Source organism: Pseudophryne corroboree, chromosome 6 (genome assembly GCF_028390025.1).
Source record: "Pseudophryne corroboree isolate aPseCor3 chromosome 6, aPseCor3.hap2, whole genome shotgun sequence".
NCBI classification, from domain to species: Eukaryota; Metazoa; Chordata; class Amphibia; order Anura; family Myobatrachidae; genus Pseudophryne; species Pseudophryne corroboree.
In genome coordinates this window covers 6,984,194-7,011,385 of record NC_086449.1, presented here as the reverse complement: position 1 = coordinate 7,011,385, position 27,192 = coordinate 6,984,194, and the positions used below count along the sequence as shown (strand labels likewise).

Here is a 27,192-nt window from a genome sequence, read left to right as displayed (position 1 = left end):
GACCCTATAACTTATATGTATCCTGTGTGTGTGACACTATTATCCCATCAGAGGGGTCACTGACCCTATAACTTATAGGTATCCTGTGTGTGTGACACTATTATCCCATCAGAGGGGTCACTGACCCTGTAACTTATAGGTATCCTGTGTGTGTGACGCTATTATCCCATCAGAGGGGACACTGACCCTGTAACTTATAGGTATCCTGTGTGTGTGACACTATTATCCCATCAGAGGGGTCACTGACCCTGTAACTTATATGTATCCTGTGTGTGTGTGACCCTATTATCCCATCAGAGGGGTCACTGACCCTATAACTTATAGGTATCCTGTGTGTGTGACACTATTATCCCATCAGAGGGGTCACTGACCCTATAACTTATAGGTATCCTGTGTGTGTGACACTATTATCCCATTAGAGGGGTCACTGACCCTATAACTTATAGGTATCCTGTGTGTGTGACACTATTATCTCATCAGAGGGGTCACTGACCCTATAACTTATAGGAATCCTGTGTGTGTGACACTTATCCCATCAGAGGGGTGACTGACCCTATAACTTATAGGTATCCTGTGTGTGACACTATTATCCCATCAGAGGGGTCACTGACCCTATAACTTATAGGTATCCTGTGTGTGTGTGACACTATTATCCCATCAGAGAGGACACTGACCCTATAACTTATAGGTATCCTGTGTGTGTGACACTATTATCCCATCAGAGGGGTCACTGACCCTGTAACATATAGGTATCGTGTGTGTGTGACACTATTATCCCATCAGAGGGGTCACTGACCCTGTAACATATAGGTATCGTGTGTGTGTGACACTATTATCCCATCAGAGGGGTCACTGACCCTATAACTTATAGGTATCCTGTGTGTGTGATGCTATTATCCCATCAGAGGGGTCACTGACCCTATAACTTATATGTATCCTGTGTGTGTGTGTGTGTGTGTGTGTGTCACTATTATCCCATCAGAGGGGTCACTGACCCTGTAACATATAGGTATCGTGTGTGTGTGACACTATTATCCCATCAGAGGGGTCACTGACCCTATAACTTTTAGGTTTCCTGTGTGTACACTATTATCCCATCAGAGGGGTCACTGACCCTTTCTCTATCGTCCTAGTGGATGCTGGGGTTCCTGAAAGGACCATGGGGAATAGCGGCTCCGCAGGAGACAGGGCACAAAATAAAAGCTTAAAGATCAGGTGGTGTGCACTGGCTCCTCCCCCTATGACCCTCCTCCAAGCCTCAGTTAGATTTTTGTGCCCGGCCGAGAAGGGTGCAATCTAGGTGGCTCTCCTGAGCTGCTTAGAATAAAAGTTTAGTTAGGTTTTTTTATTTTCAGTGAGTCCTGCTGGCAACAGGCTCACTGCATCGTGGGACTAAGGGGAGAAGAAACGGACTCACCTGAGTGCAGAGTGGATCGGGTTTCTTAGGCTACTGGACACTAGCTCCAGAGGGACGATCACAGGTTCAGCCTGGATGGGTCACCGGAGCCGCGCCGCCGTCCCCCTTACAGAGCCAGAAGAGACGAAGAGGTCCGGTGAAATCGGCGGCAGAAGACATCCTGTCTTCAGACTAAGGTAGCGCACAGCACCGCAGCTTTGCGCCATTGCTCTCAGCACACTTCACACTCCGGTCACTGAGGGTGCAGGGCGCTGGGGGGGGAGCGCCCTGAGACGCAATATAACAGAATACCTTAGGTGGCAAAACGGAATACATCACATATAGCTCCTGGGCTATATGGATGTATTTTAATCCCCTGCCATTTTACACAAAAAAGCGGGAGATAAGGACGTCGTGAAGGGGCGGAGCCTATCTCCTCAGCACACAAGCGCCATTTTCCCTCACAGCTCCGCTGGAAGGACGGCTCCCTGACTCTCCCCTGCAGTCCTGCTTCAGAATCAGGGTAAAAAAGAGAAGGGGGGGCATTTTTTGGCAGCAAATAACAATAATAACAGCAGCTATAAGGGATTAACACTTATATAAGGTTATCCCTGTATATATATATATAGCGCTGGGTGTGTGCTGGCAGACTCTCCCTCTGTCTCTCCAAAGGGCTAAGTGGGGTCCTGTCCTCTATCAGAGCATTCCCGGTGTGTGTGCTGTGTGTCGGTACGCGTGTGTCGACATGTATGAGGAGGAAAATTATGTGGAGGCGGAGCAGTTGCCTGTGTTGGTGATGTCACCCCCTAGGGAGTCGACACCTGACTGGATGATTGTATTTAAACAATTAAGTGATAATGTCAGCAATTTGCAAAAAACTGTTGACGACATGAGACAGCCGACAAATCAATTAGTGCCTGTCCAGGCGTCTCAGACACCGTCAGGGGCGCTAAAACGCCCGTTACCTCAGTGGGTCGACACAGACCCTGACACAGATACTGAGTCTAGTGTCGACGGTGACGAGACAAACGTAATGTCCAGTAGGGCCACACGTTACATGATCACGGCAATGAAAGAGGCATTGAACCTTTCTGACACTACAAGTACCACAAAGAAGGGTATTATGTGGGGTGAGAAAAAACTACCAATATTTTTTCCTGAGTCAGAGGAAATAAATGAGGTGTGTAAAAAGCTTTCTCCCGATAAAAAACAGCTAATTTCTAAAAAATTATTAGCATTATATCCTTTCCCGCCAGAGGTTAGGGCGCGTTGGGAAACACCCCCTAGGGTAGATAAGGCGCTCACACGTTTATCTAAACAAGTAGCGTTACCGTCTCCTGATACGGCTACCCTCAAAGAACCAGCTGATAGAAGGCTGGAAAATATCCTAAAAAGTATATACACACATACTGGTGTTATACTGCGACCAGCAATCGCCTCAGCCTGGATGTGCAGTGCTGGAGTCGCATGGTCGGATTCCCTGACTGAGAATATTGATACCCTGGATAGGGACAATATTTTGTTAACTATAGAACATTTAAAGGATGCATTACTATATATGCGTGATGCACAGAGGGATATTTGCACCCTGGCATCAAGAGTAAGTGCTATGTCCATCTCTGCCAGAAGAGCGTTGTGGACGCGACAGTGGTCAGGGGATGCGGATTCCAAACGGCACATGGAAGTATTGCCGTATAAAGGGGAGGAGTTATTTGGGGCTGGTCTATCGGACCTGGTGGCAACGGCTGGAAAATCCACCTTTTTACCCCAGGTCACTCCACATCAGCAGAAAAAGACACCGTCTTTTCAAACTCAGTCCTTTCGTTCCCATAAGTACAAGCGAGCAAAAGGCCACTCCTTTCTGCCCCGGGGCAGAGGAAGAGGAAAAAGACTGCACCATGCAGCCACTTCCCAGGAGCAGAAGCCCTCCCCTGCTTCTGCCAAGTCTTCAGCATGACGCTGGGGCTTTACAAGCAGACTCGGATATGGTGGGGGCCCGTCTCAAAAATTTCAACGCGCAGTGGGCTCACTCGCAAGTGGATCCCTGGATTCTACAGGTAGTATCGCAGGGGTACAAACTGGAATTCGAGGCGTTTCCCCCTCATCGTTTCCTGAAGTCTGCTTTACCAAAGTCTCCCTCCGACAGGGAGGCAGTTCTGGAAGCCATTCACAAGCTGTATTCCCAGCAGGTGATAATCAAGGTACCCCTCCTGCAACAAGGGAAGGGGTATTATTCCACGCTGTTTGTGGTACCGAAGCCGGACGGCTCGGTGAGACCAATTTTAAATCTGAAATCCTTGAACACTTACATGAAAAGGTTCAAATTCAAGATGGAGTCACTCAGAGCAGTGATAGCGAACCTGGAAGAAGGGGACTATATGGTGTCTCTGGACATCAAAGATGCTTATCTCCACGTCCCGATATACCCTTCTCACCAAGGGTACCTCAGGTTTGTAGTACAAAACTGTCATTATCAGTTTCAGACGCTGCCGTTTGGATTGTCCACGGCACCTCGGGTCTTTACCAAGGTAATGGCCGAAATGATGATTCTTCTACGAAGAAAAGGCATTTTAATTATCCCTTACTTGGACGATCTCCTGATAAGGGCAAGATCCAGGGAACAGTTAGAAGTCGGAGTAGCACTATCTCAGGTAGTGTTACGTCAGCACGGGTGGATTCTAAATATTCCAAAATCGCAGTTGATTCCAACGACACGTCTACTGTTCCTAGGAATGATTCTGGACACAGTCCAGAAGAAGGTGTTTCTCCCGGAGGAGAAGGCCAGGGAGTTATCCGAGCTAGTCAGGAACCTCCTAAAACCAGGACAGGTCTCAGTGCATCAGTGCACAAGGGTCCTGGGGAAAATGGTGGCTTCTTACGAAGCGATTCCATTCGGAAGATTCCATGCAAGAACATTTCAGTGGGATCTACTGGACAAATGGTCCGGATCGCATCTGCAGATGCATCAGCGGATAACCCTGTCGCCAAGGACAAGGGTGTCTCTCCTGTGGTGGCTGCAGAGTGCTCATCTACTAGAGGGCCGCAGATTTGGCATTCAGGATTGGATCCTGGTAACCACGGATGCCAGCCTGAGAGGCTGGGGAGCAGTCACACAGGGAAGGAATTTCCAGGGCCTGTGGTCAAGCATGGAAACATCTCTTCATATAAACATTCTGGAACTAAGGGCCATTTACAATGCCCTAAGTCAAGCAAAACCTCTGCTTCAGGGTCAGGCGGTGTTGATCCAATCGGACAACATCACGTCAGTCGCCCACGTAAACAGACAGGGCGGCACGAGAAGCAGGAGGGCAATGGCAGAAGCTGCAAGGATTCTTCGCTGGGCGGAAAATCATGTGATAGCACTGTCAGCAGTATTCATTCCGGGAGTGGACAACTGGGAAGCAGACTTCCTCAGCAGACACGACCTTCACCCGGGAGAGTGGGGACTTCACCCAGAAGTCTTCCACCTGATTGTAAACCGTTGGGAAAAACCAAAGGTGGACATGATGGCGTCACGTCTAAACAAGAAACTGGACAGATATTGCGCCAGGTCAAGGGACCCTCAAGCAATAGCAGTGGACGCTCTGGTAACGCCGTGGGTGTACCAGTCAGTGTATGTGTTCCCTCCTCTGCCTCTCATACCAAAAGTACTGAGAATCATAAGAAGGAGAGGAGTAAGAACTATACTCGTGGTTCCGGATTGGCCAAGACGGACTTGGTACCCGGAACTTCAAGAGATGCTCACGGACGAACCGTGGCCTCTACCTCTAAGAAAGGACCTGCTACTGCAGGGGCCTTGTCTGTTCCAAGACTTACCGCGGCTGCGTTTGACGGCATGGCGGTTGAACGCCGGATCCTGAGGGAAAAAGGCATTCCAGAAGAAGTCATCCCTACTCTGGTCAAAGCCAGGAAGGACGTAACTGCAAAACATTCACCGCATTTGGCGTAAATATGTTGCGTGGTGTGAGGCCAAGAAGGCCCCTACAGAGGAATTTCAACTGGGTCGTTTCCTTCATTTCCTTCATTTCCTGCAAACAGGACTATCTATGGGCCTAAAATTAGGGTCCATTAAGGTTCAAATTTCGGCCCTGTCGATTTTCTTCCAGAAAGAACTGGCTTCAGTACCTGAAGTTCAGACATTTGTAAAAGGGGTGCTGCACATACAGCCTCCTTTTGTGCCTCCAGTGGCACCTTGGGATCTCAATGTGGTGTTGAGTTTTCTAAAGTCACATTGGTTTGAACCACTTTCCACTGTGGACTTAAAATATCTCACATGGAAGGTGCCGATGCTGTTAGCCTTGGCTTCAGCCAGGCGTGTGTCAGAATTGGCGGCTTTATCATATAAAAGCCCTTACTTAATTTTTCATTCTGACAGGGCGGAATTGAGGACTCGTCCTCAATTTCTACCTAAGGTGGTTTCTGCTTTTCACATGAACCAACCTATTGTGGTACCTGCGGCTACCAGGGACTTAGAGGACTCTAAGTTGCTTGACGTTGTCAGGGCCTTGAAAATATATGTTTCCAGGACGGCTGGAGTCAGAAAATCTGACTCGCTGTTTATTCTGTATGCACCCAACAAGCTGGGTGCTCCTGCTTCTAAGCAGACGATTGCTCGTTGGATTTGTAGTACAATTCAGCTTGCACATTCTGTGGCAGGATTGCCACAGCCAAAATCAGTAAAAGCCCATTCCACAAGGAAAGTGGGCTCATCTTGGGCGGCTGCCCGAGGGGTCTCGGCTTTACAACTTTGCCGAGCAGCTACTTGGTCAGGGGCAAACACGTTTGCTAAATTCTACAAATTTAATACCCTGGCTGAGGAGGACCTGGAGTTCTCTCATTCGGTGCTGCAGAGTCATCCGCACTCTCCCGCCCGTTTGGGAGCTTTGGTATAATCCCCATGGTCCTTTCAGGAACCCCAGCATCCACTAGGACGATAGAGAAAATAAGAATTTACTTACCGATAATTCTATTTCTCGGAGTCCGTAGTGGATGCTGGGCGCCCATCCCAAGTGCGGATTATCTGCATTACTTGTACATAGTTACAAAAATTCGGGTTATTATTGTTGTGAGCCATCTTTTCAGAGGCTCCGCTGTTATCATACTGTTAACTGGGTTCAGATCACAGGTTGTACAGTGTGATTGGTGTGGCTGGTATGAGTCTTACCCGGGATTCAAAATCCTTCCTTATTGTGTACGCTCGTCCGGGCACAGTATCCTAACTGAGGCTTGGAGGAGGGTCATAGGGGGAGGAGCCAGTGCACACCACCTGATCTTTAAGCTTTTATTTTGTGCCCTGTCTCCTGCGGAGCCGCTATTCCCCATGGTCCTTTCAGGAACCCCAGCATCCACTACGGACTCCGAGAAATAGAATTATCGGTAAGTAAATTCTTATTATAACTTATAGGTATCCTGTGTGTGTGTGTGTGTGTGTGTGTGTGTGACACTATTATCCCATCAGAGGGGACACTGACCCTATAACTTATAGATATCCTGTGTGTGTGATGCTATTATCCCATCAGAGGGGTCACTGACCCTATAACTTATAGGTATCCTGTGTGTGTGACACTATTATCCCATCAGAGGGGTCACTGACCCTATAACTTATAGGTATCCTGTGTGTTTGACACTATTATCCCATCAGAGGGGTCACTGACCCTATAACTTATAGGTATCCTGTGTGTGACACTATTATCCCATCCGAGGGGTCTCTGACCCTATAACTTATAGGTATCCTGTGTGTGTGACGCTATTATCCCATCAGAGGGGTCACTGACCCTATAACTTATAGGTATCCTGTGTGTGTGACACTATTATCCCATCAGAGGGGACACTGACCCTATAACTTATAGGTATCCTGTGTGTGTGACACTATTATCCCATCAGAGGGGTCACTGACCCTATAACTTATAGGTATCCTGTGTGACACTATTATCCCATCAGAGGGGTCACTGACCCTATAACTTATAGGTATCCTGTGTGTGTGTGTGTGTGTGTGTGTGTGACACTATTATCCCATCAGAGGGGACACTGACCCTATAACTTATAGATATCCTGTGTGTGTGACACTATTATCCCATCAGAGGGGTCACTGACCCTATAACTTATATGTATCCTGTGTGTGTGTGTGTGTGTGACACTATTATCCCATCAGAGGGGTCACTGACCCTATAACTTATAGGTATCCTGTGTGTTTGACACTATTATCCCATCAGAGGGGTCACTGACCCTATAACTTATAGGTATCCTGTGTGTGACACTATTATCCCATCCGAGGGGTCTCTGACCCTATAACTTATAGGTATCCTGTGTGTGACACTATTATCCCATCCGAGGGGTCTCTGACCCTATAACTTATAGGTAGCCTGTGTGTGTAACACTATTATCCCATCAGAGGGGTCACTGACCCTATAACTTATAGGTATCCTGTGTGTGTGACACTATTATCCCATCAGAGGGGTCTCTGACCCTATAACTTATAGGTATTCTGTGTGTGACACTATTATCCCATCAGAGGGGTCACTGACCCTATAACTTATAGGCATCCTGTGTGTGACACTATTATCCCATCCGAGGGGTCTCTGACCCTATAACTTATAGGTAGCCTGTGTGTGTAACACTATTATCCCATCAGAGGGGTCACTGACCCTATAACTTATAGGTATCCTGTGTGTGTGACACTATTATCCCATCAGAGGGGTCACTGACCCTATAACTTATAGGTATCCTGTGTGTGTGACACTATTATCCCATCAGAGGGGACACTGACCCTATAACTTATAGGTATCCTGTGTGTGTGACACTATTATCCCATCAGAGGGGTCACTGACCCTATAACTTATAGGTATCCTGTGTGTGTGACACTATTATCCCATCAGAGGGGACACTGACCCTATAACTTATAGGTATCCTGTGTGTGTGACACTATTATCCCATCAGAGGGGTCTCTGACCCTATAACTTATAGGTATTCTGTGTGTGTGTGACAGTATTATCCCATCAGAGGGGTCACTGACCCTATAACTTATAGGTATCCAGTGTGTGTGACACTATTATCCCATCAGAGGGGTCACTGACCCTATAACTTATAGGTATCCTGTGTGTGTGACACTATTATCCCATCAGAGGGGTCACTGACCCTATAACTTATAGGTATCCTGTGTGTGTGACACTATTATCCCATCAGAGGGGTCACTGACCCTATAACTTATAGGTATCCTGTGTGTGTGTGACACTATTATCCCATCAGAGGGGTCACTGACCCTATAACTTATAGGTATCCTGTGTGTGTGTGACGCTATTATCCCATCAGAGGGGTCACTGACCCTATATCTTATAGGTATCCTGTGTGTGTGTGACACTATTATCCCATCAGAGGGGACACTGACCCTATAACTTATAGGTATCCTGTGTGTGTGGCACTATTATCCCATCAGAGGGATCACTGACCCTTTAACTTATAGGTATCCTGTGTGTGTGACACTATTATCCTATCAGAGGGGTCGCTGACCCTATAACTTATAGGTATCCTGTGTGTGTGACACTATTATCCCATCAGAGGGGTCGCTGACCCTATAACTTATAGGTATCCTGTGTGTGTGACGCTATTATCCCATCAGAGGGGTCACTGACCCTATATCTTATAGGTATCCTGTGTGTGTGTGTGACACTATTATCCCTTCAGAGGGGTCACTGACCCTATAACGTATACGTATCCTGTGTGTGACACTATTATCCTATAAAAATAAAGCGCAGCGGAATTTGCTGCGCTATATACAATACGGTTAATAAATATTTTGTAGCCCTCTGTCCAGACATGGCCCCTGGTACATGACAGCGGTATGTAGTTAGTACTTGGAAACCACTGACCTATAGGAATACTGCGTTCTTATAAATCATGTTTCTGGTTATCTGTGACTTGACATTTACGCTCTTTGTCTTTCAGACTCGGCTGGTGTTTGCGTGAAGCAGTCTGAAGATGGCCGGAGCCTCTGTGAAGGTCGCTGTCCGTGTCCGGCCGTTTAACTCCAGAGAAACTTCCCATGATGCTAAATGTGTGATTCAGATGCAAGGGAACACTACATGTAAGCATCCTCTGTCACGGCTGGAGAGAGCAGGGGCTGCAGAGTGTAGAAGTCACAACTGGAGAGAGCGGGGGCTGCAGAGTGTAGAAGTCACGGCTGGAGACAGCTGGGGCTGCAGAGTGTAGAAGTCACGGCTGGAGAGAGCGGGGGCTGCAGAGTATGGAAGTCACGGCTGGAGAGAGCAGGGGCTGCAGAGTGTAGAAGTCACGGCTGGAGAGAGCAGGGGCTGCAGAGTGTAGAAGTCACGGCTGGAGACAGCTGGGGCTGCAGAGTGTAGAAGTCACGGCTGGAGAGAGCGGGGGCCGCAGGGGTCACGGCTGGAGAGAGCGGGGGCTGCAGAGTGTAGAAGTCACGGCTGGAGACAGCTGGGGCTGCAGAGTGTAGAAGTCACGGCTGGAGAGAGCGGGGGCCGCAGGGGTCACGGCTGGAGAGAGCGGGGGCCCCAGGGGTCACGGCTGGAGAGAGCGGGGGCTGCAGAGTGTAGAAGTCACGGCTGGAGAGAGCGGGGGCCGCAGGGGTCACGGCTGGAGAGAGCAGGGGCTGCAGAGTGTAGAAGTCACGGCTGGAGAGAGCGGGGGCCGCAGGGGTCACGGCTGGAGAGAGCAGGGGCTGCAGAGTGTAGAAGTCACGGCTGGAGAGAGCGGGGGCCGCAGGGGTCACGGCTGGAGAGAGCGGGGGCCGCAGGGGTCACGGCTGGAGAGAGCGGGGGCCGCAGGGGTCACGGCTGGAGAGAGCAGGGGCTGCAGAGTGTAGTAGAAGTCACGGCTGGAGAGAGCGGGAGCTGCAGAGTGTAGTAGTCACGGCTGGAGAGAGCAGGGGCTGCAGAGTGTTGAAGTCACGGCTGGAGAGAGCGGGGGCTGCAGAGTGTAGAAGTCACGGCTGGAGAGAGCGGGGGCTACAGAGTGTAGAAGTCACGGCTGGAGAGAGCGGGGGCCGCAGGGGTCACGGCTGGAGAGAGCGGGGGCTGCGGAGTGTAGAAGTCACGGCTGGAGAGAGCGGGGGCTGCAGAGTGTAGAAGTCACGGCTGGAGAGAGCAGGGGCTGCAGAGTATGGAAGTCACGGCTGGAGAGAGCAGGGGCTGCAGAGTGTAGAAGTCACGGCTGGAGAGAGCGGGGCCTGCAGAGTGTAGAAGTCACGGCTGGAGAGAGCGGGGGCCGCAGAGTGTAGAAGTCACGGCTGGAGAGAGCGGGGGCCGCAGGGGTCACGGCTGGAGAGAGCGGGGGCTGCGGAGTGTAGAAGTCACGGCTGGAGAGAGCGGGGGCTGCAGAGTGTAGAAGTCACGGCTGGAGAGAGCGGGGCCTGCAGAGTGTAGAAGTCACGGCTGGAGAGAGCGGGGCCTGCAGAGTGTAGAAGTCACGGCTGGAGAGAGCGGGGGCCGCAGAGTGTAGAAGTCACGGCTGGAGAGAGCGGGGGCCACAGGGGTCACGGCTGGAGAGAGCGGGGGCTGCAGAGTGTAGAAGTCACGGCTGGAAAGAGCGGGGGCCGCAGGGGTCACGGCTGGAGAGAGCGGGGGCCGCAGAGTGTAGAAGTCACGGCTGGAGAGAGCAGGGGCCGCAGAGTGTAGAAGTCACGGCTGGAGAGAGCAATGGCTGCAGAGTATGGAAGTCGCGGCTGGAGAGAGCGGGGGCTGCAGAGTGTAGAAGTCACGGCTGGAGAGAGCGGAGGCTGCAGAGTATGGAAGTCACGGCTGGAGAGAGCGGGGGCTGCAGAGTGTAGAAGTCACGGCTGGAGAGAGCGGGGGCTGCAGAGTGTAGAAGTCACGGCTGGGGAGAGTGGGGGCCGCAGGGGTCACGGCTGAAGAGAGCGGGGGCTGCAGAGTATGGAAGTCACGGCTGGAGAGAGCAGGGGCTGCAGAGTGTAGAAGTCACGGCTGGAGAGAGCAGGGGCTGCAGAGTGTAGAAGTCACGGCTGGAGAGAGCGGGGGCTGCAGAGTATGGAAGTCACGGCTGGAGAGAGCAGGGGCTGCAGAGTGTAGAAGTCACGGCTGGAGAGAGCGGGGGCTGCAGAGTGTAGAAGTCACGGCTGGAGAGAGCGGGGGCCGCAGGGGTCACGGCTGGAGAGAGCAGGGGCTGCAGAGTGTAGAAGTCACGGCTGGGGAGAGCGGGGGCCGCAGGGGTCACGGCTGGAGAGAGCGGGGGCCGCAGGGGTCACGGCTGGAGAGAGCGGGGGCTGCAGTGGTCACGGCTGGAGAGAGCAGGGGCTGCAGAGTGTAGAAGTCACGGCTGGAGAGATGGAGAGAGCGGGGGGCGCAGGGGTCACGGCTGGAGAGAGCAGTGGCTGCAGTGTAGTCTATTGGCTCTGTTGCAGCTTACACCACTCTCTGCTATATAGATGTCGCGGTCCAGCCGTCTCGGTCACTCTGCATCACGATAATAAAGAATATACAGAATTTCCTAGTACAAACAATCTCTATTCTTCTGTTGTGGGTGTTGGGCTCAGTACAGGTCACATGGTACGATGTGCACCTATATACATTCCATGATGCAGGCTCCTGCCGTCTATATGGCTAATCTCATTTCTTCATGTTGCAGGTATATCAAACCCTAAGCAGCCCAAAGATGCGCCAAAGAACTTCACCTTTGATTACTCGTACTGGTCGCACACTACGGTGAGGACATCACTGGTCTTGTGTCTATTTCCCTTCTGTTCTGTTTGTGTCCAGGCTCTCATGTGACCTCTGCCCTGTACGTTCTGCCCGCTCCATCCTTCTCCTGGTGATCGCCATTCTGCAGAGTGCTGCAACCTTGTGGTGGAAATACATGGCTTCCTAACGCTGCTCTGCCCACTACCCGCCATCTGCTACCTGTGACTCGTACGCGGTCGCTGGCTGCACACGTAGCGGCATCCTGGTTGATGGATAAAATGCACGCACTACAGTTACTGGCGATTCTGATAACGTTGAGTTTTTGCATAGATCTGTTTAGAATTCGGTGTTCTTCCTACGTCTGTGACCTGTGATTGCATGGCTTGCTTATATTGTACCACACACTGTCTTATGGCGGATGCAGGAGTCCTTCCTCTCTGACTCCTCTCTTCTACTGCATCCTGATACCCCTTTTCCACTAGCTCAAAAAACACTGGTAAATGCACGGGGGGGCATTTACACGTGTTTTTTGCCAGTGGAAAAGGGGTAGGACACGGGAATGATCCGGGTAAGGTTGTAGTGTAAACGGAAGCCGTGTCGATGCGACACGGCTCCCGTTTACACTCTATGAAAGGGCGGCGCTGGGAGATCATGTGATCTCCCAGCTCCTCCCCTGCCGCGTCACCAACCCAACAATATGCAGGATTGGTGACTGCTGATAGGAAAGGAGTCATCGATGCGGGTTGCAGCCGGGTAGCACCCGTCACAGGCTCCCGGCTGCGACCCGCATCGTAGATGGAAAAGGGGTATGACTCATTCATAAATGGCGGATGTGTAGCAAGTGATTGGTAGATTACTTATCGGTTGCTGGGGAATATAGGACAGCAGTTTAATAAATGCAATATATGATTTCACTATCGTGTTCTCCTATTATGTATTCTCCAGTAACTAATGTTTCTTTAACGTCCTAGAGGATGCTGGGGACTCCGTAAGGACTATGGGGAATAGACGGGCTCCGCAGGAGACATGGGCACTTTAAGAAAGACTTGACTCTGGGTGTGCACTGGCTCCTCCCTCTATGCCCCTCCTCCAGACCTCAGTTTGATACTGTGCCCAGTGGAGACTGGGTGCATTTCAGGAGCTCTCCTGAGTTTCCTGTAAGAAAGCATTTTTCTTAGGTTTTTTTTATTTTCAGGGAGCCTGCTGGCAACAGACTCCCTGCATCGAGGGACTGAGGAGAGAGAAACAGACCCACTTCTCTGAGTTCAGGGCTCTGCTTTCTTAGGCTACTGGACACCATTAGCTCCAGAGGGATCGGTACGCAGGTCTCACCCTCGCCGTCCGTCCCAGAGCCGCGCCGCCGTCCTCCTCGCAGAGCCGGAAGAAAGAAGCCGGGTGAGTATTTGAGGAAAAGACCCATCTGAGGCGGCAGAAGACACTTGGATCTTCACTGAGGTAACGCACAGCACTGCAGCTGTGCGCCATTGCTCCCCTTCACCTCACACACTCCGGTCACTGTCAGGGTGCAGGGCGCAGGGGAGGGCGCCCTGGGCAGCAATTTAAGACTCCTATATGGCATATTAGTGTATATACATGTACAGCTGGGCACTGTACATGTATATAGAGAGCCCCCGCCATGATTTGAAATATTTCGAGTGGGACAGAAGCCCGCCGCCGAGGGGGCGGGGCTTCTCCCTCAGCACTCACCAGCGCCATCTTTTCTCCACAGCACCGCTGAGAGGAAGCTCCCCGGACTCTCCCCTGCTTGACACACGGTGAAAGAGGGTTTTTAAGTAGAGGGGGGGGCACACATTTGGCAAAATACATTTCTCTGACGTCCTAAGTGGATGCTGGGACTCGGTAAGGACCATGGGGAATAGCGGCTCCGCAGGAGACTGGGCACAACTAAAGAAAGCTTTAGGACTACCTGGTGTGCACTGGCTCCTCCCACTATGACCCTCCTCCAGACCTCAGTTAGAATCTTGTGCCCGGCTGAGCTGGATGCACACTAGGGGCTCTCCTGAGCTCCTAGAAAGAAAGTATATTTTAGGTTTTTTATTTTACAGTGAGATCTGCTGGCAACAGACTCACTGCAGCGAGGGACTAAGGGGAGAAGAAGCGAACCTACCTAAGTGGTGGTAGCTTGGGCTTCTTAGGCTACTGGACACCATTAGCTCCAGAGGGATCGACCACAGGACCCGACCTCGATGTTCGGTCCCGGAACCGCGCCGCCGGCCCCCTTACAGAGCCAGAAGCAAGAAGTGTTCCGGAAAATCGGCGGCAGAAGACTTCTGTCTTCAACAAGGTAGCGCACAGCACTGCAGCTGTGCGCCATTGCTCCTCATGCACACCTCACACTCCGGTCACTGATGGGTGCAGGGCGCTGGGGGGGGGGCGCCCTGAGGGCAATATAATACACCTTGGCTGGCAAATCTACACGATATATAGTCAGGAAGGCTATATAGGTGTAAAAATACCCCTGCCAGAATTCCAGAAAAAGCGGGAGAAGTCCGCCGGGAAAGGGGCGGGGCTATCTCCCTCGGCACACTGGCGCCGTTTTTTCTTCACAGTGCAGCTGAAAGACAGCTCCCCAGGCTCTCCCCTGTAGTTTTCAGGCTCAAAGGGTTAAAAAGAGAGGGGGGGCACTAAATTTAGGCGCAATATGTGTATACAAGCAGCTATTGGGGGAAAAATCACTCGGTTATAGTGTTAATCCCTGCATTATATAGCGCTCTGGTGTGTGCTGGCATACTCTCTCTCTGTCTCCCCAAAGGACTTTGTGGGGTCCTGTCCTCAGTCAGAGCATTCCCTGTGTGTGTGTGGTGTGTCGGTACGGCTGTGTCGAGATGTTGGATGAGGAAGGTTACGTGGAGGCGGAGCAGAGGCCGATAAATGGGATGTCGCCCCCTGTGGGGCCGACACCAGAGTGGATGGATAGGTGGAAGGTATTAACCGACAATGTCAACTCCTTTATATAAAAGGCTGGATGACGTAACAGCTGTGGGACAGCCGGCTTCTCAGCCCGCGCCTGCCCAGGCGTCTCAAAGGCCATCAGGGGCTCAAAAAAACGCCCGTTACCTCAGATGGCAGACAAAGATGTCGACACGGAGTCTGACTCCAGTGTTGACGAGGTTGAGACATATACACAATCCACTAGGAACATCCGTTGCATGATCTCGGCAATGAAAAATGTGTTACACATTTCTGACATGAACCCAAGTACCACATAAAAGGGGTTTTATTTTTGGGGAGAAAAAGCAGCCAGTGTTTTGTTCCCCCATCAGATGAGTGAATGAAGTGTGTAAAGAGCGTGGGTTCCCCCGATAAGAAACTGGTAATTTCTAAAAAGTTACTGCTGGCGTACCCTTTCCCGCCAGAGGATAGGTCACGTTGGGAGATATCCCCTAGGGTGGATAAGGCGCTCACACGTTTGTCAAAAAAGGTGGCACTGCCGTCTTGAGATACGGCCACTTTGAAGGAGCCTGCTGATAAAAAGCAGGAGGCTATCCTGAAGTCTGTATATACACACTCAGGTACTATACTGAGACCTGCAATTGCCTCAGCATAAATAGTGCTGCTGCAGCGTGGTCTGATACCCTGTCAGATAATATTAATACCCTAGACAGGGATATTATTTTGCTAACATAGAGCATATTAAAGACGTCGTCTTATATATGAGGGATGCACAGAGGGATATTTGCCGGCTGACATCCAGAATTAATGCAATGTCCATTCTGCCAGGAGGGTATTAGAGACCTGGCAGTGGACAGGTGATGCTGCCTTTAAAAGGCACATGGAGATTCAGCCTTATAAGGGTGAGGAATTGTTTGGGGATGGTCTCTGGGACCTCGTATCCACAGCAACAGCTGGGAAGAAAAACTTTTACCTCAGGTTTCCTCACAGCCTAAGAAAGCACCGTATTTTCAGGTACAGTCCTTTCGGCTTCAGAAAAGCAAGCGGGTCAAAGGCGCTTCCTTTCTGCACAGAGACAAGGGAAGAAGGAAAAAGCTGCACCAGCAGCCAGTTCCCAGGATCAAAAATCTTCCCCCGCTTCCTCTGAGTCCACCGCATGACGCTGGGGCTCCACAGGTGGAGACAGGTGCGGTGGGGGCGCGTCTCGGGAACTTCAGGGACCAGTGGGCTTGCCCACAGGTGGATCCCTAGGTACTGCAAGTAGTATCACAGGGATACAAGCTGGAGTTCGAGGCGACTCCCCCTCGCCGTTAACTCACATCAGCCTTGCCTGCTGCCCTCGGAGAAAGGGAGGTAGTACTGGCGGCAATTCACAAGCTGTACTTCCAGCAGGTGAAATCAGGGTACCCCTCCTTCAACAAGGCCGGGGTTACTATTCCAAAATGTTTGTGGTACCGAAACCAGACGGTTCGGTGAGACCCATTCTAAAATTGAAATCCTTGAACACATATACGAAGGTTCAAGTTCAAAATGGAATCGCTCAGGGCGATTATTGCAAGCCTGGAGAATTTCATGGTATCACTGGACATCAAGGATGCTTACCTGCATGTCCCTATTTACCCTCCTCACCAGGAGTACCTCAAAATTGTGGTACAGGATTGTCATTTCCAATTCCAGACGTTGCCGTTGGTCTGTCCCCGGCACCGAGGGTATTTACCAAGGTAATGGCCGAAATAATTATCCCGTACTTGGACGATCTCCTTATAAAGGCGAGGTCCAGGGAGCAGTTGTTCGTCGGAGTAGCACTATCTCGGGAAGTGCTACAACAGCACGGCTGGATTCTGAATATTCCAAGGTCGCAGCTGGTTCCTACGACGCGTCTACTGTTCCTGGGTATGGTTCTGGACACAGAACAGGATAAAAAAGGGTTTCTCCCGGAGGAGAAGTCCAAGGAGTTGTCGTCTCTAGACAGAGACCTCCTAATACAAATACAGGTGTCGGTGCATCAATGCACGCGAGCCCTGGAAAAGATGGTAGCTTCTTACGAAGAAATTCCATTCGCCAGGTCCCATGCAAGGATCTTCCAGTGGGATCTGTTGGACAAGTGGTCCGGGTCGCATCTTCAGATGCATCGGCGGATAACCCTGTCTCCAAGGGCCAGGGTGTCGCTGTGGTGGTGGCTGCAGAGTGCTCATCTTCTAGAGGGCCGCAGATTCGGCATACAGGACTGGGTCCTGGTGACCACGGATGCCAGCCTTCGAGGCTGGGGGGCAGTCACACAGGGAAGAAACTTCCAAGGACTATGGACAAGTCAGGAGACTTCCCTACACAAAAATATTCTGGAACTAAGGGCCATTTACAATGCCCTAAGTCAGGCTAGACCCCTGCTTCAACACCGGCCGGTGCTGATCCAGTAAGACAACATCACGGCGGTCGCTCATGTAAACCGACAGGGCGGCACAAGAAGCAGGATGGCGATGGCAGAAGCCACAAGGATTCTCCGATGGGCGGAAAATCATGTGTTAGCACTGTCAGCAGTGTTCATTCCCGGAGTGGACAACTGGGAAGCAGACTTTCTCAGCAGACACGACCTCCACCCGGGAGAGTGGGGACTTCATCCAGAAGTCTTCCAAATGATTATACACCGTTGGGAAAGGCCACAGGTGGACATGATGGCGTCCCGCCTCAACAAAAAGCTAAAAAGATATTGCGCCAGGTCAAGGGACCCTCAGGCGATAGCTGTGGACGCCCTGGTAACACCGTGGGTGTACCAGTCGGTGTATGTGTTCCCTTCTCTGCCTCTCATACCCAGGGTAATGAGAATAATAAGAAGGAGAGGAGTAAGAACTATACTCATTGTTCCGGATTGGCCAAGAAGAGCTTGGTACCCAGAACTCCAAGAAATGATCTCAGAGGACCCATGGCCTCTGCCGCTCAGACAGGACCTGCTGCAGCAGGGGCCCTGTCTGTTCCAAGACTTACCGCGGCTGCGTTTGACGGCATGGCGGTTGAACGCCGGATCCTGAAGGAAAAGGGCATTCCTGAGGAAGTTATCCCTACGCTAATTAAAGCTAGGAAAGAAGTGAACGCAAACCATTATCACTGCATATGGAGGAAATATGTTGCGTGCTGTGAGGCCAGGAAGGCCCCAACGGAGGAATTTCAGCTAGGTCGATTTCTGCTCTTCCTACAGTCAGGGGTGACTATGGGCCTAAAATTGGGTTCCATTAAGGTCCAGATTTCGGCTCTCGATTTTCTTCCAAAATAGAACTGACTTCACTGCCTGAAGTTCAGACTTTTGTTAAGGGAGTGCTGCATAGTCAGCCCCCGTTTGTGCCTCCAGTGGCACCGTGGGATCTCAACGTGGTGTTGGATTTCCTGAAGTCGCATTGGGTTGAGCCACTTAAATCCGTGGAGCTACAATACCTCACGTGGAAAGTGGTCATGCTGTTGGCCTTGGCGTCGGCCAGGCGTGTATCAGAATTAGCGGCTTTATCATGCAAAAGCCCTTATCTCATTTTTTATATGGATAGGGCGGAACTGAGGACTCGTTCCCAATTCCTTCCTAAGGTGGTATCGGTTTTTCATGTGAACCAACCTATTGTGGTGCCTGCGGCTACTTGGGACTTGGAGGATTTCAAGTTACTGGACGTAGTCAGGGCCCTGGAAAATATATGTTTCCAGGACGGCTGGAGTCCGGAAAACTGACTCGCTATTTATCCTGTATGCACCCAACAAGCTGGGTGCTCCTGCTTCTAAGCAAACTATTGCTCGCTGGATCTGTAGCACGATTCAACTTGCACATTCTGCGGCTGGACTGCCGCACCCTGAATCTGTAAAAGCCCATTCCACGAGGAAAGTGGGCTCTTCTTGGGCGGCTGCCCGAGGGGTCTCGGCTTTACAAATTTGCCGAGCGGTTACTTGGTCGGTTTCAAACACTTTTGCAAGAGTCTACAAGTTTGATACCCTGGCTGAGGAGGACCTAGAGTTTGCTCATTCGGTGCTGCAGAGTCATCCGCACTCTCCCGCCCGTTTGGGAGCTTTGGTATAATCCCCATGGTCCTTACGGAGTCCCAGCATCCACTTAGGACGTCAGAGAAAATAAGATTTTACTCACCGGTAAATCTATTTCTCGTAGTCTGTAGTGGATGCTGGGCGCCCATCCCAAGTGCGGATTGTCTGCAATACTTGTATATAGTTATTGCCTAACTAAAGGGTTATTGTTGAGCCATCTGTTGAGAGGCTCGGTTATATTTCATACTGTTAACTGGGTATAGTATCACGAGTTATACGGTGTGATTGGTGTGGCTGGTATGAGTCTTACCCGGGATTCAAAATCCTTCCTTATTGTGTCAGCTCTTCCGGGCACAGTATCCTAACTGAGGTCTGGAGGAGGGTCATAGTGGGAGGAGCCAGTGCACACCAGGTAGTCCTAAAGCTTTCTTTAGTTGTGCCCAGTCTCCTGCGGAGCCGCTATTCCCCATGGTCCTTACGGAGTCCCAGCATCCACTACGGACTACGAGAAATAGATTTACCGGTGAGTAAAATCTTATTATTACAGGCGCTACTAGGTAAACACACTGTTTTTCTTGGCTCATATAGCGCTGGGGTGTGTGCTGGCATATTCTCTCTCAGGTTCCCCACCAGGCCCTTTGGAGAGGCAGTCTTCAGAAGGGCTTCCCTGTGTGTGTGCTGTGTGTCGGTACGCGTGTCGACATGTCTGAGATTGCAGGCTCATCTAAGGAGGAGGGGGAGTATATGAATGCTAGGTCTCCGTCAGCAGTGCCGACACCTGACTGGATGGATATGTGGAATGTTAATTTACTGCACAAAAGATTAGACAAAGCTGAAGCTGGGGTACAGTCAGGGAGTCAACCCATGCCTGTCTCAATGTCGCCTGGACCTTCGGGGTCTCAGAAGCGCCCACTATCCCAAATAGCTGACACAGATACCGACACGGACTCAGACTCCAGTGTCGACTACGAAGATGCAAAATTACAGCCAAGGGTGGCAAAATGTATTCGATATATGATTATCGCTATAAAAGATGTTTTGCATATCACTGAGGAACCCCCCTATCTCTGACACGAGGGTGCACATGTTTAAGGGAAAGAAACCAGAGGTCACCTTTCCCTCCTCACATGAGCTGAACGATTTATGCTGATAAAGCTAAATATTTATCTTATAACATTCACTATATGTGGGTAAGAGACTCAGTACGCAATTGGCGTATAGGGTACCGTAAGGGTACGCACTTAGTGTAGCAGACGCTTAGCCGTGGTCGAGACGCTCATGCGGCACGCTCGCTCACAGCTTAACGCTTGGTGTCGAGCACGCTATAGGCGGCCGACTACCGTAATGCTACGCTACCAGCGTAGCGGACGCTCGTGACCACGAGGGGAACACGAGCGGCGCAGACACTCACGGGATGACACTCGGTAAACCTTGTATGCAATACAATGAAAGGCTGAGCCTATACTGTAAACCTTGGTTTTGTAATGTGAACACAATGCAATGCTAATTAACCTCTATTGTATGAAAGCCTCTTGAGCGATTGAGACGCTCTGAATACTCTCAGCAATGTAATAAACACACAATACCTTGCTAAGGTTCCAACACCTTTACTAACAATATCTAGCTATGTAAAAAGGGGAAAACCGTTAACAGTTCATACACTACAGGCTAACATCAATATCTAAACATAATAACTACACATATACAATATACAACAGTTTAACAATAACAGAGAGAGAGAGATAGTATGGCAAATACAAACCGAGAACAAGTTGGTTACAGAGAAAGACTTACACACTGGGAACGATCGCTGCGCAGTCCTGGTACCAGCTCCCTAGTTAGTCAATGATGAAAACCGTTGTGGAGAGAAGACTGAGCTGGCCAGGCTGGCTGTTCTTATATACACTGCGTACAGTACACTACAAAGGGACCTATAATCTCATTGTTCATTGGACACAGGAATGTCTCCTCGCATTATAACAAAAGGTCATAGGTTAGTTTGAAAAGGTGGGCTGTGACTATATCGAACTGCTCAGGTGGAAGGGAATCTCAGGATTCCCGCCGCATGGATAATGAACTGCAAATATAGTAAATGTCCAGAAACTACTAATAGACATAACTATGCGCAGGAGCGATTAATCTTTACCTAACCAGCACCGGATTGTTTCTAATAAAATGTTCTTTAGTTAGGTACCAAACACCACTGCTCAAACCCTGTCTGACCCTTCGTATCATGCAAAGAGGAATTCCTCCGTCCAGCGACCAGTTACAATAAACAAACTTTCAGTTATTATTAAGGGGAACATTACCTATCAAACATACTATTTGGATTTACTATGTAACATTTGAGTCGCCCGCTAGACGCACACAAACCCTACCGTAAATGCACATATCACGCGCCAATGCGCACGGCCGTAGAAGCTTCATTATGCAGTTGCGAATATGTGCACGCACGGGAGATAATGCGCATGGGGTGAATATATGGCAGCGTGTAGCATGATATTTTTCGACTTTGACAATGCGAAAAAGCGTGGGAAACTCCAGACAAAAAACTGCAGATTACCAAAAGGATTCTTGTAGCGTATCCTTTCCCGTCACAAGACAGAATACGGTGGGAATCCTCCCCTAGGGTGGGCAAAGCTTTAACACGCTTATCAAAAAAGATAGCACTTCCATCCCAAGATACGGCTACCCTCAGGGATCCTGCTGACCGCAAGCAGGAGGTTACCTTGAAGTCCATTTACACACATTCTGGTACGTTACTCAGAATGGCTATTGCGTCGGCCTGGGTTTGTAGTGCTGTAGCAGCATGGACCGATTCCTTATCAGCAGATATTGAGACTCTTGATAAGGATACCATTTTAATGACCCTAGGGCATATTAAAGATGCTGTCCTATATATGAGAGATGCTCAAAGAGACCTTAGTTTACTGGGTTCCAGAATAAACGCTATGTCTATTTCTGCTAGGCGTGGCTTATGGACCCGGCAGTGGACAGGTGATGCCGACTCCAAGAAGCATATGGAGTTGTTGCCTTACAAGGGTGAGGAATTGTTCGGAGAGGGCCTCTTTGATCTCGTCTCCATTGCTACGGCAGGTAAATCAAATTTTTTGCCATATATTCCCTCACAACCTAAGAAAGCGCCTCATTAGCAAATGCAGTCCTTTCGTCCCAATAAAAGCAAGAGAGCACGGGGATCGTCCTTTCTTGCCAGAGGTAAGGGCAGAGGGAAAAAGCTGCACACCACAGCTCGTTCCCAGGAACAGAAGTCCTCCCCGGCCTCTGCTAAATCCACCGCATGAAGCTGGGGCTCCCCTGAGGGAGTCGGCTCCTGTGGGGGCACGTCTTCGACTGTTCAGCCACGTCTGGGTCCACTCACAGGTGGATCCATGGGCAATAGAAATTGTTTCCCAGGGTTACCAGCTAGAATTCGAAGAAGTGCCCCCTCGCCGGTTTTTCTAATCGGCCCTACCGAAACAACCCCTGGAAAGGGAGATAGTTTTACAGGCAATTCACAAATTGTGTCTGCAACAAGTGGTGGTAGAGGTTCCCCTGCTTCAAAGAGGGCAGGGGTACTACTCAACTCTTTGTGGTTCCGAAACCGGACGGTTCGGTCAGACCCATTTTGAATTTAAAATCCCTGAACCTTTACTTACAACGGTTCAAGCTAAAGATGGAATCGCTCAGGGCGATCATCGCCAGCCTAGAAGGGGGAGATTTTTTGGTATCTCTGGACATAAAGGATGCATACCTGCATGTCCTCATATATCCTCCTCATCAGGCGTACCTGAGAATTGCGGTACAGGATTGTCATTACCAATTTCAGACGTTGCCGTTTGGGCTTTCCACGGCCCCGAGAATTTTCACCAAGGTAATGGCGGAAATGATGGTGCTCCTGCGCAAGCAGGGTGTCGCAATTATCCTGTACTTGGACGATCTCCTCATAAAAGCGAGATCAAGGGAGAAGTTGCTGAGCAGCGTATCACTTTCACTGAATGTGTTACAGCGACACTGCTGGATTCTCAATATTCCAAAGTCACAGCTGAATCCTACAACTCGTCTGCCCTTCTTGGGCATGATTCTGGGACACAGACCAGAAAAGGGTTTTTCTTCCGACGGATAAAACGCAGGAACTCATGAATCTAGTCATGAACTTGTTGAAACCAAAACAAGTGTCAGTGCATCATTGCACTCAAGTTCTGGGAAAGATGGTGGCAACATAAGAAGCCATTCCATACGGCAGATTCCATGCAAGGACCTTCCAATGGGACCTATTGGACAAATGGTCCGGGTCATATCTGCAATTGCATCAGAGGATCACCCTGTCCCCCAGGGCCAGAGTATCTCTCCTGTGGTGCCTAAACAGTGCTCACCTTCTAGAGGGCCGCAGGTTCGGCATTCAGGACTGGATCCTGGTGACCATGGACGCGAGCCTCCGAGGTTGGGGAGAAGTCACACACGGAAGAAATTTCCAAGGACTTTGGTCAAGTCAAGAGACTTGTCTTCACATCAACATCCTGGAACTAAGAGCCATATACAACGCCCTACGTCAAGCGGAGATCTTACTTCGCAATCGAGCAGTTCTGATCCAGTCAGACAACATCACCGCAGTAGCTCATGTAAACCGCCAAGGCGGCACAAGGAGCAGAGTGGCAATGGCGGAAGCCACCAGGATTCTTCGCTGGGCGAGAATCATGTAAGCGCTCTGTCAGCAGTGTTCATTCCGGGAGTGCACAACTGGGAAGCAGACTTCCTCAACAGACACGATCTGCATCCGGGAGAGTGGGGACTTCATCAGGAAGTCTTTGCGCACATTGCAAGTCGGTGGGGACTACCCCAAATAGACATGATGGCATCCCGTCTCAACAAAAAGCTACAAAGGTATTGCGCCAGGTCAAGAGACCCTCAGGCGGTAGCTGTGGACGCCCTAGTGACACCGTGGGTGTTCCAGTCGGTATATATGTTTCCTCCTCTTCCTCTCATACCCAAGGTGTTGAGGATAATACGAAAAGGAGGAGTGAGAACAATTCTCATTGTTCCAGATTGGCCACGAAGGACCTGGTATCCGGATCTGCAAGAAATGCTCACAGAAGATCCGTGGCCTCTTCCTCTAAGGCAGGACCTGTTACAACAAGGTCCCTGTCTGTTCCAAGACTTACCGCGGCTGCGTTTGACGGCATGGCGGTTGAACGCCGGATCCTAGCGGAAACAGGTATTCCGGATGAGGTCATTCCTACGCTAATAAAGGCTAGGAAGGACGTGACATCTAAACATTATCACAGAATATGGAGAAAATATGTTTCTTGGTGTGAGGCCAGGAATGCTCCTACGGAGGAGTTCCACCTGTGCCGTTTTCTTCACTACCTACAAACTGGAGTGAATTTGGGCCTAAAATTAGGCTCCATTAAAGTTCAGATTTCGGCCTTATCCATTTTCTTTCAAAAGGAATTGGCCTCATTACCTGAAGTACAGACTTTTGTGAAGGGAGTACTGCATATTCAGCCTCCTTTTGTACCTCCGGTGGCGCCTTGGGACCTTAACGTGGTGTTAAGTTTCCTTAAGTCACATTGGTTTGAACCACTTAAGACAGTGGAGTTGAAATATCTCACCTGGAAGGTGGTCATGTTGTTAGCCTTGGCTTCGGCTAGGCGAGTGTCGGAATTCGCGGCTTTATCACATAAAAGCCCCTATCTGGTTTTCCATATGGATAGAGCGGAATTGCGGTCCCGTCCTCAATTCCTACCTAAGGTGGTCTCATCCTTTCATATGAACCAACCTATTGACGTGCCTGTGGCTACACGTGACTTGGAGGATTCCGAGTCCCTTGATGTGGTCAGGGCTTTGAAAATTTACATGGCCAGAACGGCTAGGATTAGGAAAACAGAAGCACTGTTTGTCCTGTATGCAGCCAACAAAGTTGGCGGCCCTGCTTCAAAGCAGACTATTGCTCGCTGGATCTGTAACACGATTCAGCAGGCGCATTCTACGGCAGGATTGCCATTACCGAAATCAGTTAAAGCCCATTCCACTAGGAAGGTGGGCTCTTCTTGGGCGGCTGCCCGAGGGGTCTCGGCACTACAGCTGTGCCGAGCTGCTACTTGGTCGGGGTCAAACACCTTTGCAAAGTTCTATAAGTTTGATACCCTGGCTGAGGAGGACCTCATGTTTGCTCAATCGGTGCTGCAGAGTCATCCGCACTCTCCCGCCCGTTTGGGAGCTTTGGTATAATCCCCATGGTCCTTACGGAGTCCCCAGCATCCTCTAGGACGTTAGAGAAAATAAGATTTTACTTACCGGTTAATCTATTTCTCGTAGTCCTGAGAGGATGCTGGGCGCCCGTCCCAAGTGCGGACTTCTTCTGCAAGACTTGTATATAGTTATTGCTTACATAAGGGTTATGTTATAGTTTCATCGGTCTTGGACTGATGCTATGTTGTTTTTCATACTGTTAACTGGGTAGTTTATCACAAGTTATACGGTGTGATTGGTGTGGGCTGGTATGAATCTTGCCCTTGGATTACAAAAATCCTTTCCTTGTACTGTCCGTCTCCTCTGGGCACAGTTTCTCTAACTGAGGTCTGGAGGAGGGGCATAGAGGGAGGAGCCAGTGCACACCCAGAGTCAGTCTTTCTTAAAGTGCCCATGTCTCCTGCGGAGCCCGTCTATTCCCCATGGTCCTTACGGAGTCCCCAGCATCCTCTACGGACTACGAGAAATAGATTTACCGGTAAGTAAAATCTTATTATAATGCTGCTCACCCTCCAAACTACTGCTATACTAACATTACTAGTACTCCCATCCCCTGTACTGTTCAGCTCCACTACCAGCATTATTACTCCTCACCCATCCCCTGTACTGTACTGTACCACTCCACTACCAGCATTATTAGTGCTCCTCACCCATCCCATGTACTGTACCACTCCACTACCAGCATTATTACTCCTCCTCACCCATCCCATGTACTGTACCACTCCACTACCAGCATTATTACTCCTCCTCACCCATCCCCTGTACTGTACCACTCCACTACCAGCATTATTACTCCTCCTCACCTATCCCATGTACTGTACCACTCCACTACCAGCATTATTACTCCTCCTCACCCATCCCATGTACTGTACCACTCCACTACCAGCATTATTACTCCTCCTCACCCATCCCCTGTACTGTACTGTACCACTCCACTACCAGCATTATTAGTGCTCCTCACCCATCCCATGTACTGTACCACTCCACTACCAGCATTATTACTCCTCCTCACCCATCCCATGTACTCTACCATTCCACTACCAGCATTTACTCCTCCTCACCCATCCCATGTACTGTACCACTCCACTACCAGCATTTACTCCTCCTCACCCATCCCATGTACTGTACCACTCCACTACCAGCATTATTACTCCTCCTCACCCATCCCATGTACTGTACCACTCCACTACCAGCATTATTACTCCTCCTCACCCATCCCATGTACTGTACCACTCCACTACCAGCATTATTACTCCTCCTCACCCATCCCATGTACTGTACCACTCCACTACCAGCATTATTACTCCTCCTCACCCATCCAATGTACTGTACCACTACACTACCAGCATTATTACTCCTCCTCACCCATCCCCTGTACTGTACCACTCCACTACCAGCATTATTAGTACTCCTCACCCATCCCATGTACTGTACCACTTCACTACTAGCATTATTACTCCTCCTCACCCATCCCCTGTACTGTACTGTACCACTCCACTACCAGCATTATTAGTGCCCCTCACCCATCCCATGTACTATACCACTCCACTACCAGCATTTTCTTTTTCATCCACTAGGGGTCACTGGAGTACTTTTGGGATATGGACGGCTTCCGTAGGAACAGCACTGAATATTTAAATTTAGAACCCTCCACCCCTCCATATCCCCGAGTACCTCAGTGTTTTTTCTGTGCTCGATAGCAACAGTTCGTTTGTGGCTGGGTCCACAATTACTTTGAATATTTTTTATTTTTATTTTTATATTTTTCTTTTTTATACACATCCCTTTCCCCCTTCCAAAAGGCAGGGTCAGGGATAGTGCAAGCTGCTGATAGCAGCAGGGGCGTGTCGGGCCTCTCTGAAAGAGCTCCCTCACAGCCACACACAAATCCTCCTGCTCAGGCTGGCCGGCGCTTGTACAGAAGCCCCGTCGGAGCCTCCTCACAAGCTGCAGGAT

At 50.1% G+C, this 27,192-nt stretch overlaps 1 protein-coding gene across 1 annotated transcript in view; it reads left to right on the top strand.

The window, feature by feature from the left end:
- LOC134935884 (kinesin-like protein KIF1C) overlaps positions 1 to 27,192 on the top strand; it is a 94,150-nt gene that overhangs the window by 18,206 nt on the left and 48,752 nt on the right. The window contains exons 3-4 of the mRNA XM_063930733.1: positions 9,338 to 9,476; positions 12,008 to 12,084. Coding sequence (XP_063786803.1) covers positions 9,371 to 9,476; positions 12,008 to 12,084 — 183 coding nt within the window. The 5' untranslated portion in view covers positions 9,338 to 9,370. The remainder of the gene's footprint in view (positions 1 to 9,337; positions 9,477 to 12,007; positions 12,085 to 27,192) is intronic.